The 12,500-nt window shown below is 41.6% G+C and overlaps 1 protein-coding gene across 6 annotated transcripts in view; it reads left to right on the top strand.

Annotated features, from left to right (window-relative positions):
• The window catches only part of LOC137996836 (dystrophin-like), a 97,624-nt gene extending 85,163 nt beyond the window's left edge, over positions 1-12,461 (top strand). For 5 of the 6 annotated variants that reach the window (XM_068842434.1, XM_068842438.1, XM_068842437.1 and 2 more), the window contains exons 57-70: positions 368-445; positions 790-901; positions 1,952-2,006; positions 2,094-2,133; positions 2,637-2,708; positions 3,354-3,493; positions 4,509-4,580; positions 4,940-4,990; positions 5,149-5,187; positions 6,126-6,150; positions 7,290-7,381; positions 8,311-8,542; positions 8,948-9,224; positions 11,077-12,461. In XM_068842434.1, coding sequence (XP_068698535.1) covers positions 368-445; positions 790-901; positions 1,952-2,006; positions 2,094-2,133; positions 2,637-2,708; positions 3,354-3,493; positions 4,509-4,580; positions 4,940-4,990; positions 5,149-5,187; positions 6,126-6,150; positions 7,290-7,381; positions 8,311-8,542; positions 8,948-9,224; positions 11,077-11,177 — 1,386 coding nt within the window. In that variant the 3' untranslated portion in view covers positions 11,178-12,461. Of the gene's footprint in view, positions 1-367; positions 446-789; positions 902-1,951; positions 2,007-2,093; positions 2,134-2,636; positions 2,709-3,353; positions 3,494-4,508; positions 4,581-4,939; positions 4,991-5,148; positions 5,188-6,125; positions 6,151-7,289; positions 7,382-8,310; positions 8,543-8,947; positions 9,225-9,426; positions 9,487-11,076 lie in introns of all 6 variants that reach the window. The other variant, XM_068842436.1, reaches the window with a different exon arrangement.
• Positions 12,462-12,500: the final 39 nt, after the last annotated feature.

The following is a 12,500-nucleotide window of genomic DNA, read 5'->3' as shown; positions in this document are numbered from 1 at the left end:
CCTCGTTTAGCGTCGTTAGCTGTTTCCCGAGGGACCAGTCATTAAGTGATTTCTTATGTAGCACAAAAAGAAATACGTGCAACGGCAACAGCGACGGCGGTCGTCGATCAACATTCGCGGGTAACAGTGCACTGTTACCCTGTGACGTCATAGATTTTGCACTTTTGCCTGCTCAGAGACTTTTGGCGGGAAAAGTTTTACTGTTAGATGTCATATGACCTCGAGGTAACCAATGAGAGCGCGCGCTGTTGGGGGAAAATTTCAGCTATATTACAATTCCCTTTTATTTCACATTAGCTGGTTCACATTCAGGGGTTTCTCTGTCCGATCTGTTGTTCTTGTTCCTAACTTTGTGTGTCACTTGTAGATTCCGCGTCAGCTCGGGGAAATAGCAGCTTTTGGTGGCAGCAATATAGAGCCGAGCGTAAGGAGTTGTTTCTCTAAGGTAAGACGCAAACCAGAACAGATTAATTTGTGCCATTGAATTCGTGAAAGTCGAAACGTCAGTCTGTAGTAGCCGGTTGCTTTTGTCTTTTTTTCACTATAGCTTCTTTCTTAAAAAAGGCGTATCACGGAACATCTTCCCTCTACACCTTTAGTGCATCTAAAAACTGGTTAAGTCGACAGTGTTGTGGTTCCTTAGGTACCAATTTCGTTTTCTCAATGAAAACTGACCTGAAACGTTAAGGGGCGCACTTTGATGCTCTAAGTGTCCTCAAACCCATGGAAAGAAGATAAGCGAGGGCAAACTCAACACTGACCTCTTCTCGCCGCTTATTCCCTCCCCAGACCAGTGCAAAAGAGACAATCGACTGCGCACAATTCTTAGTGTGGCTCTCCGCTGAACCTCAGTCCATTGTTTGGCTTCCAACTCTTCACAGACTTGCAGCTTCAGAAGCTGGTAAGTTGAACATTGTAGCTAGCTTCATATCCGCGGACCTTGTTGTCTTAATTTGTCATATGAATTGCTTATTTAGGGCGTATGCATGGCCAGGTTGGTGTCCCCGATTTTCCCCGTTAAATAGAGTGGGGATTTTCTTAGTTTAGCATGTTCTTTGAACTTTTGGAGGTAATTTTTGTTTGGCAAGGCGCTTTCCAGAAACAGTTTGACAAAGTGTCAACAATAGGGTCAGCAAACTGAAAATTTCGTAATTGTGGAATATGATACGTACTCGGAAGTGACTTGCTTAAGTGACTTACTTGATGTCGCCGTAACTAATTTCCGTTTCGTAAACGGTCGTTGCCACGGTCGACGCCATTCTTAGTAACCAAGCCTTGGTTGTCTCGTTAGTGTCGTGGTCAAGTGCGTGTGCTCTTAGCCATTGAACCGAATTCGATATCATTCACTTAACTTTTTCTTAGTTTTTTTGTAAGTTTTTTTCAACATTCAAAGTGATATACGCTACTGATCTAATCCTACATTACGTTTTTTTTTTGCTCAGTTGCAAACGGCAAACTTAACAGTGAAATTTGTTCTAACTGTCGTCCAAATGGCAACGACCATTGACGAAACGGAAATTTGCGTCGCCGTAGATGAAGCACCGTGTAGGACAATCACACCTCACGGAGTTGAGTCTCGAACAAGCCTAGTTTATTTCCGCTTCCTTTGCTGCTGCTTCAGTAGCTCAGTTAGCTGTAATCATTCAGTGTAACATTAATAGGCCTTTTGCAACAACGATCGCATGGTACAAAATCCGCCGTGCTGGAGGGCAAGCTCATTATTATTCCCCCTCTGGGACATTAAAACAAAGAGACCTGAACCAGTCAAGCTTGACTTGCCTTTGTTTTAATGTCCCAGTGGGGGAATAATAATGAGCTTGCCCTCCAGCATGGCGGATTTTGTACCATGTGATCGTTTGTTGCAAAAGGCCTATTGTGTGCTTGTTTGGGAGATTCTGCGTCGAGTAGTTGCGTGATTGTTGACAAACGTTTCGCAAATTCACTCTTGCAGTCAAGCACAAAGCCAAATGCAGCATTTGCAAAGAGTACCCCATTGTTGGATTTAGGTTTGTATTCCTTGTTTCGCTTTGTTTCTGTAACGCTCATCCACGATGCACACTAATTTGATTAATTTGATTGACGCTTTTGTTCAGATTCCGATGTCTTAAGTGCTTCAACTACGACCTTTGCCAGGTAGGCTAGCTACATTTGTTATTTGTTCGCTCGCTATCTCTGCTATCAATGCTTATGCAAAATTTTGGAGGCCAAACAGAGAGTACTGTAGAGCGTTTTAATCACGTGACCAGCAGCCATATTAGATTACTGAACCAAAACAAAGTATTTGCTTAAAATAGATTTCAATTCCCGGAGGATTAGTCTGGTCCACCATCATGGCCACCACTTCTTTGTTTGAAACACCAACATGGCCGCGAGTGACGTCACGTGAATCCAAAAGAACTTGAAGATGGTCGCCATGTATGAAAGTGGGCTATACCTCGCAATTATACAAAATGGTGGCACTCGGGAAATTCAAAAGTGCGATTTAAAGTTATCCGTGTTAAGGAGTAAGGCCCTTACCAATGCGCATTTTCTCTGCTTCCTCCGTGTCGTTTCTTGAATTTTTTCTCCATTATTTTTACGGTTAAGGATGAAGTTTCTTGTTTCTAAAGTTTATTTTTGTACGGTTCTCTTCTTAGAGCTGCTTCTGGTCCGGCCGAGTCTCCCATGAGCATCGACTGACTCATCCAATGCATCAATATTGTTTATCGGTGAGCGTTCCATCCTATAAGCACCCATGAAGTTTTAATTGCAACCAATCAGCAGTAGAAAGTTTTTAAAAAACTTATTAATAATTTATGAGCCTCACAGCCTATCAAAACACCGATAAAAACGTCACGCGCATAAGCTTTGAACCCGATAAAACACTCCTCGTTTGAATTCTCTATATAAAAACTTGTAATAAGGCCCGGCTTGTTTTCCTTCTGTGCTAATATCTCATAGGGATACGCTTTTTGAAAAGTGTCTTTGAAGCCGTTCAATAAACTCGCTTTAAACCTTATAGAACACTCCTGTTTGTTTATTGAACAGTACTTAGTGTTGCCAGTGTCTTTTATCCCACAATATAATAGTATTTTTCTTGAACCCTTTGAATTCAAGCATCTCATTCAGTTCTGCTTTTCGCTGATTCTAGGTGTTTTCCACCGCAATTTTCAGCTGAAAATATTGCGATAAAACTGACGTGTGGCAGGTTTATCCGCCCTTGACCACCAGTTAAACTTCAAAGATTTAATGAATGGAAATGTTTGAAGAAGACTAAATTTGCCTGTTTCTTTTTCACAATTTGCATACTTTGGTGGTGAGCGTATGAAGAAGACGACGAAACTCAATCTTTTTTTTTTTTATCTTTTTGGAAGACAACGTCTGGCGAGGATGTGCTTGATTTCTTCGCAATGGTTAGAAACAAATTTAAGAAAAGGAGATATAAGAATAAACCGCCCAAAAAACTCGGGTACCTGCCAATACAGACTGTGATGGAAGGAGGAAATCTTGAAACGTAAGTATGTGCTACTTGTGCGTTCCCACTTTTAGGAACAAAAATCTTTTTCAAGGACAGGGATTTGCCAAAGAAGTGTTCTTGCGACATTCTGTTGCTTACGGGTTCTCGGCAACATTCGTACCTTTACAAAGCCAAATGTAGTATGGTTTTTTCTTAAAAAAAACCTTAAAAATACGCAGAAATTTCGGCCTCCTTTTCACCCAAACCGATCTCAGGGGATGAAAAGGACCATTGTGTCTTTTTGTGGCTAGGTTGAGGAGTCGGCAGATGTTTTGACCAATGAATAACAGTTACACCATAACACCATCGCTACCTCGCTCCGTATGAGGTCAGGGGGAAATGGAAATTTTGCTGTCTCCCTTAGTGGTTAATTTCGACTGCGTGTTCGAAAACTCCAGGATGTTTTTCATTCTTAAATGCGCTTTTCTTTGAAATGGTAATGACCTTGAAGTCGACGCGAAGAAGTGCGAGCGGTGAAACCTAGAATACAAACAAACACAAATGGTTGCAAAGTGAACAAACTTTAAAAAGGAAACTCGATGGAAAGGACTCTTACATTTGTTTGAAGCTTGGTAAGGCTTTTCTAAGTGCTGTGAATATCTGACAGTCCTCTGTAGTGGGGAACTGCTCCAGAGGCGAAACGAGACCGTCTGAAAACGGTTACATGAAACCTTGAATACTTGCGAAGGAAAAAAAACCGAACCTATCCTGACACTAACCTAGAGATACACATCGAAACGCATTCCGCGCGCCCAACAAATTGCAAAGACGTTCCAAGACGAAAAGTACCATACGCTGGGTAAAGATTAGTGCCGATCGGAGTTGCTCGAAGCATGGGAAGCCCTAATTATTGGTTACGCCGAGGCAAAATCTCTAGGTTGTCATGGTGTTTGACTCTGGTTAGCGCTAAATAATCTTTGAGCGACCCGCGACACGCATTTCGTTCCTTTCAACTTTGATGTTTGTTTTGTTTCGTTTTAATTGCGCGCTTGGACTCTTTCACTTGTTGCAGACCATCCATGCCTTCTCCACATCAAAACGTGAATAACGAAGTCCATAACAGATTGGGAATGTTTGCTCACAGGTGATTATTTGGTTGATTTCTCCATTACACGGCTCATGCGGCAATCGTGAAAGGAAAGGAAAGGAACTTTATTTAAGTGTCTAGTCGTTCTAGCGCTGGAGCACTAATTGGGGACACTGTAAACTGAAATTAACAATTAACACAAATCAATTCAAATGTTGGTTTTTTGAGGAAAGGGGAAACCGGAGTACCCGGAGAAAACCTCTCGGTGCAGAGTAGAGTACCAACAAACTCAACCCACATATGACGCCGAGTCTGGGAATCGCAGTTTTTGTGCGATGCGTCGCGAGCCTGTTTCATGTGATTGCGTATGAATAAACCAGGGGGAAGTGTTGATTTTTATCCTCTTTCTTCTCAAGGTTGGCTGAAGCAGAATCAGAGGGAGGTAGCAAATACGATCCACACTACTTGTGAGTCACTTCCACTTTGCTTTTTAATCGTTTCTCTTTTTTTTAAAATTCATTTTCATTTTCCAACTTGAAGCTCTCCTTGAGTTTAAATTATTGGACATAAATTGCAATGCTTTCCAGCTTAACTCATTTTTCAATGTCGTTGTCGATTATTTCAGAGATGAAGAGCACCAACTTATAGCACAATATTGCCAAAGGTACAGATCACTTCTACTTTAGTTGAGAGTTACATCAATTGATTAAGCGTCGCGTTTGCCATCAACGCGACAAAACGACCGAGACTGCTGCTTGTCGAAGAAGCATTAAAATCTTCTTTGAGCTTATTTCTCTCTTTTTATGATTTGCTCGAAACCTGCGGCGATCAATAAATCAAGCAGTTATTTAGATTGAAACACTTTTACTGAGTTTGGGGAAATAACACATTCCTTACCGACGTTTGCCGTTGGCGCGGAGCGTAGCCTCGCGATTCTCTTTCTTACCTCGGAGCACAGCACCACAGCCAGTTAAAATTAGCTGGAATCGAGATTGACGAGCGAAACAATTACTTACAGAAAAATCTTCATGGCCAGTAAGGTCAGTGGGCTGACACCCAGTCCACTTACGACAATCTCTCTTAACTAATGGGCAACCTTAAATTACAGACAGTGTTCTTTGATATGTGGGCAGCAAATTTGCTCATAACGACTTGAATAATGAATAAACTGATAAATGCGGTAAATGCTTTTTTTAAGGCTGATTTATAAATATGCGAAACCAAGTCGTGGGAGGGGGGGGGGGGGGGGAAGCCCAGTTGATTACCCTACGTGACCATGACTCACGCTCCGCTCCCGCTTTTCTGATCATTGATACTAAAAAACGGGTTTCCCAAATGATACCCATTTCAATCAAATTCGAGTTAGCTACAAAGAAAGCATCTCAAGGCAACGATAAAATACGACTGGTTTCGAAAAGCTCGCCGTTCTCAAGTCCTTGGAAATTAGTCAAAAAAGGAAAGAAAAATAAAACGCAGGCTTTCCATTGTCGTTCCCACGGTGTTCTTCTTCTCTAATATAGACCCTGCGAAAGAGTTTGCAGTCTTTCAGGCTTTTGCGAAGTGATAATCCCGTGATTTTGCCTTTCTCTTTTTCTTTTCCAGCCTTAAAAGTGATACCACTGATGCTGTAAGTTGTCGACATCAGTCGTTACTTGATGCATTTTAACACTTTCATTTCCACGATCGAAATCCCACTCTAAAAGACATGGAGAATATATGACAACCAAATGGAACTCAAAAAAGCTCCGAGTGCACGTCACGCCGTTACTACGTGAATGCGTGATGTGGTTCTCATAAAAAGCCTATAGACCCCCCTCCGCTCCAGTAGCTCAGTGGTTGGCGCGTGAAGCTAAATCTTGGAGGTCGTTGTTTCAAATCCCATCTCGGACTAGGAGTTTTTTGGTTCCGTTTTTTGGTTCCGTTTGGTTGTTGCGTTTCTGTGTCTGTCATGATGGACCTCTTAAGCTTGTACGATTTGTTTTCCCATTTCAGACCACGTGATGTAACTGTGGGGAGCAGTTTCTTTCAAATGTCGTCAAATGTCGCACGTGCATATGTATGCATAACGTATCAAAAAACAAAAGGAAAATTCCCCTGGGAACATCACGTGGTCTGAAATGGGGGAAATAAAAGTACAAGCTAAAGAAGTCCATTGATGCATCTATATCTAGAGCAGCTTTCCCGCCAAGTATTGTAACCTACTCGAAACGTCAGGTCACGAATCTTTTTTACTTTGGTTAATTTTCCTTCCGAACTCGGTTGAGAAAAGCAGATTTTTCGTGTAATTTCTGTCCTTACCGATGCAGCACCCAAGTGTCCTTCAAAGCTAACGCGGCCAATCATTCCTAAGGTGCCTCGTAGCATAGCAACGAACGTTGTCACCGGCTACGTCAGAGCTTGCGTAGCTGGCGGTATTGTTTGCGCGGAGAATGGGGAGAGGAACCCTTCCTTATTCTCCGCGCGTCTTCGCTCGCTCGTTAATAGGGAGTTTTAGCAACGACGTCGGGAACGGCAACGAGAACGTCATATCGAAACATAAATTCCCATTATTGTAATCACTTCGAGACGATACCAAGCTTTTTAACATGACTTCTTTTATTTGGGGACGCAAGTATGTTGAACTAGGAGAGAAATGTTAAGGGACACTTTAGGACGCTTATCGAAATCGGTGCTTGTTAACACACCCTTATTTATGGTGGATTCTGACAACGTGGAATTAACATGGCATTCGTGTAGCTGAATTACATCTCTCTCGTCGTGTTTTAGCCAAAAAGCCCAACACAGATTGTTATGGCATTGGATGCAGTGGAAAAAGAAGATTTGGAGGCCGAACTTCTGAAACTGGAGGAAGAAAACAGGTGAGAGCAATGTATGATTTTTTTTGGCTTTCAGATAGTTATGCAATTTCGTTGTTCTCGTTTATCCGGGGCAATACTTTTCTTTAAAAGAAATATCCGATTAGTTTTCCTTTTATTGATGACACTTGGCTAAGTTTCATCTCCGCGTTTTTAAAGATGACCGTATGCAACTGAAACGAGTTTGGTCCGTTGGCGGTGTGATGTACATGAGAGCTGTCGCTTTCCTACAGAATTTTTTGGTGTCCACATGACGTCATAAGTGGTTGAGTTTTGCGGCTTTTTTATTCTGCTCCGAGAGATAATTCTCCGACACATCCACCTTTTTCTCCACCAACCTTTGATTTCATTTAAATTGACTGCTGTAGCGTCCCTAGGCCAAAAATCGGTTGACGTTTAAATATAATTTAATGTTATTGTCTTCTGTTTTATTTTTCTCTTCTCTGATCACTCGTCCAGTGGTTTTCTCTACAGCCGTTGATAGTGCGAAATTGAAAGAACTATGTTGTTATCGTTTTGGTCGGCCCGAGTGTTTAACATACAACTTTGAGCTTTGGTTTAAAAAACGACGACCAAGTCAGGACCTGCTTTGTCTTACTCAGACAGCTGATTTTCAGACCATCTTTTTTAGCTACTTCCCATAGGTGGTATTCACGTGACGTCATCGCGGCCATGTTGTTGGACAAAAAAACAAAAGATCTCTCATTAGCTCCTTTTGTTTGTCCACCAGCAGTTGTACATCATAGTATTGTTATCTGTGTCTCTAGAGATTGGTTGCAAACCATCTATAATGGCTACTCCAGAAATCTTCCTCTTGACCAAGGTGTCCTTGATGAACAGCGACATCTTACCGGTCTCTTTGTAAGGCTGCGTTTTTAAGTTCGTTACACAATCAACATCATGCAATTATTCTCTTATGTTTCCCTTTTCAGGGACCTCCAAGAGGAATATGAACGACTCAAGTCCATCCGAGACCAAACTGGGCTTCCCTCCGACAGCGAGTCCTCTCCGAGCGGACCTCAAAATCGTGATTCTGAGTTGCTAGCGGAGGCCAAGCTTCTGCGTCAACACAAAGGTCGCTTGGAAGCTCGAATGCAAGTGTTGGAAGATCATAACAGACAGCTAGAAGCTCAATTACAACGCCTTAGGCAACTGCTTGATCAGGTACAGTTTATGGGCATTAGCAACTTAAATTTAGGGATCAGGAAAGGTCATCACAGTTCAACTTGGTGATGATAGTTGTAGTCAAATGAAGCTATCGTAAACGTTGCCTATCCTCTCTTTGGCTTTGCTGTATTCTTTCTGTTTTTTTTTTTTTCTCACGCGCGAGCGTGAGATGACATTTAAGTGGTGGATTCAATGACACTGAGACCTAGAACGTCACTGGACAATCGGTCTACTGTGCAAAACAGTAATTTAATTCGATGTGCCCTGGATATCGTGCTAAACAAGGCACTAGAATACCGAATCCGAATTTTAGGAGCATGTGAGCCAAAGGTTGTAATTGTCAGTCTCATCCTTAACCTCGCCACTTGTTGGTCATTGTGAGCCTTCTTTTTTTTTTTTTAGCCTGGCCAAGACAAAAGTGTAGCCCAGTCGTCCGAACGTACAACTCCGTCCTCTTCCATAAGCTCGCTTGGTGCTGACACGCCCTACCCCCCTGGGAAGTCCTCCCGGTCTGGAAAAACACGAAGCAATGACAGCGATTCAGAGTCGGAACCCGGCGGAACACCCGCGGTTGCCCCGGGTCCCGCCACAAATGGGTTTTCTGCCAAAGGAAGCGAAGACCCGGCATTGAAGGAGGTTATGAACCAAATAAACTCGTCTTTTCCGGCCGATCAGAAAAGTAAGTTTGAGACTCTGGGTTTTGTTTTACTGTTTTTTCCTCTACCTTGCCATCCTCTGTTTGGTTGGTGGACTTTTACCGGCTGTCCTAATGTTGGTAAACCCGTCATCTGTCGCCACCCTCTCAAACAGAGTCTTGTGTGCCTATTTTGTGTTGTTTGTTGTGTGATGTCAGCTGACTAATGCTTTTAACTCTTGTGTAGTGCCCGCTGAGGCCTAACCAGTGGAACCTCTAACACTGCATAGATGTTCACTTTTATATGGTAAGCGACACGAGGTTGTACCTTATCGCATTGCATCACTCATTTCGCCTCTCTCATGGTCCCAGCGCTTTGATCAGGCGTTTCTCTTCCGCCGTAAGAACCATATCGCGGTGAAACAGTTAGCGTGTGGACAAAATATACACGATAGTCGATGATCGTTTGAAAGCTTTTCTTGACCCCGATTATACTCCATCAGCTATCATCATCTGTCATTCACTTCAAGGCACTCTCACGGTCGTCGACGATGGTGTGATTGTGTCACACAAGCGTGTTGGCGTGAGCTTCTAGTGCCAGGCCCTTCCGACATGAAAACGTCAAAAACAAACAGTTATCAACTGTCATCGACTACCGGCGGGGGATCAAACGGAGGAAACTGGCATCGAGTGTTGTGGAAAATGTCCAAAGTGAATGATGGTTAACAGTTATTGTGTGAGTGTGCGTTGCATATGAGATAATCGGTGGACATCGAGGTTCATAGCGCCGAGTTGGCCGTAGCTGACCAATCCTATATCCAACATGCGCAATGAAGAAGAATACAGGGTTTTGGTACAAGTACACGGAATTCGCTTTTTTGACCATTCAAGTATGTCACGGTTGTAACGCCTTTTTCTTGTTTGTGTTCACCTGCACCACTCCGCTTTGCGCGTCAACACCACCGGGCTTCGTTACTCACTTTCACTTGTGTAATTATTTCTTTTCTTAAAGCTTGTATGTAGATGTTTCCGTTAGTAATTAAGTGATTTTATTGCCATCTAACGAGTCCAAATGCAATGTATTCCCCACGAGACTCAGCTATTATTCACCTCGCTTTAAAAGCAGCTGTGGCTGAAGAGAAGTAGCCGGTGTTTTCCGTCTTCTTTTGTTTCATGTTGTGTTTCGTTATCCTTTCATGCCGACTTCGCTTCGCTTCTTGACTGAGGCACATATGTTGAAATTACCCGTTTAATTCTGTCTTTCGATCTCACTTTAAAGAAAATATCGAAATGGAGTCGTTTTGAGTGTGGCTACTTATAGAGTAAAGAAGGAATACTTTAATGAAAAAAGTTTTCAAAAAAGTCTGCATAACAAGGGCAGAGAAGTGATCTACAGGCACGCGGTAAGCCATTACGTATCGATTCTTTCCGGATTCGTGGGCAAGATATGAAAATTCTGTCCGCTGCCGAAATTAATCAGGTAGCACCGACCATTTTCAGAATTTCCGTCCGTCTTTGCTTTGAGGAAAAACGAGTTAATTGCTACTAACAACTTCTATCATTTGTGGCTTTAGAGCGAGTTTCAAATGAGTATCGTAAAACCAAAACCAAAGTAATAACTTTGGCCAATCAAAAAGGACGGAGACAATCCAGTAAACCAATCAAAACTCGAAGTAATTACACGTAGCCGACACAATGCGCGGGAAAATGAGCACGCGCGAGTCACGATTGGTTTAGGTTTCACTTCTGATTGGTTGAAAAAGTGGCGCGAGAACTTTGAACCAATCACTGAGTGAACTTATCATAAACCAAAGCAATTTGCTAATTACTTTCGACACTCAATTGAAAACCACTCTACCATAGCAATCAATCTATGACAAATCTCTCTTTTTTTCAGGCACTGATCCAGTGGGCCATTTATTTGCCACCGCTAAAGATGTCAATAAGGCCGTGGAATCGTTAGTTCAAGTAATGACGTCAGACGATGAGGGAGATTAATATCAATATCCGTTAATTAAGGCGCTTATCAAATCGATATAGTTTATTCAAGACGAACAATTAAAATAATTTTGTAACTGAAAAGCTTTAGTAAAGAAATTGTATACATGTTTTCGTTGTATACCCGCCATCCGGTTGTGAGGAGAATTCAGTATAAATTGAGCTTAATTTAAACCATTGAAGAATTGGGTGAACGAAGGTCTCAGACGAAATTCGGAGATAACCGAAATATCCTTAGTGGAAAGCTAGCTAGCGAAGTTGAGCGGCTCCCATGAAGAAAAGTATAAATGATTGATAACTTGCTATTTTCTAGCTAGGTAGTTACGGTTTTCTTAATGACTTTTCAGTTAGTGGTGAAATGTTAATTGTTCTGTGTTCATACTTGGACTTGCTTCAAGTCACAGGAAATTTTACTTTGTCAATGGAACTCGGCAGCACATGAGCAGAGCTTGTTCTGGCTATAAAACATTTTGCGCGCCTTCTACTTCCTTACGTCGACTTAGCTCCCGAAATTAAATACAGGACCGTGATGAAGAACTCCACAATCCAAGAACCTGCGTCGAACCTGCGGGGTGATATCCCTACAACTTGTGATGTCTCGTTTCTCTTTGGGTCAGATATTTAATGTCGAAATATTTTTCTGCGTGCCATCGTTAATACAGGAAAACCATTTTAGCTATTAAAAATCTCTCATGTTTAAGATAAAAAGATTTGTTTTCTTTTGTGTATAAGCGAACCTGCACTATCACCAAACAATAACTTTAAACCACATAAAATAACTTGTACAATCTATTTTTAATTTTTTCAAAGAAATCGTCTGTATCCGGAATGAATGAATGTCAGAACCGCTTGTTTTTGTTTTCAAATTTTCCGGGCGCCTTCATTTTGAATAATGGTGTTGTGTCGAAGTTGCCTATTATTATTGTTTATGTCCGATATAAGCACTTATTTGGGAAAGAATTTCAAGCAATTTGGATTGCCAACGTTATTTTGGGGGGTTTAAAGTTGAATGTTCGCTTGTAAGATTGAAAGTTTCTTCTATTTGTGCCAATAACTGCATTTGATTAATTTTACACCATTCCATAATTTTCCTCTTTTTTTGTTTACTTTTTGGCCCACTGCCGAGTTTGTTTAAAAAAAAAAACGATGAATAATGTCGTTTGGAAAATCATTTTGTGGCTGCTTCATGGACGGATATTTTCATATTAAAATATTATAATCGTATTGCTAGTTCGATGATATGTAAATTTGTATGCTTCAATAAAGGAAAGGAAAGGAACTTTATTTAAGTGTCTAGTCGTTCTAGCGCTGAAGCACTAATTG

The sequence above is a fragment of the Montipora foliosa genome, chromosome 3 (genome assembly GCF_036669935.1).
Source record: "Montipora foliosa isolate CH-2021 chromosome 3, ASM3666993v2, whole genome shotgun sequence".
NCBI lineage: Eukaryota > Metazoa > Cnidaria > Anthozoa > Scleractinia > Acroporidae > Montipora > Montipora foliosa.
The sequence above is the reverse complement of the archived record's forward strand: the minus strand, read 5'-3'. Positions and strand labels throughout refer to the sequence as shown.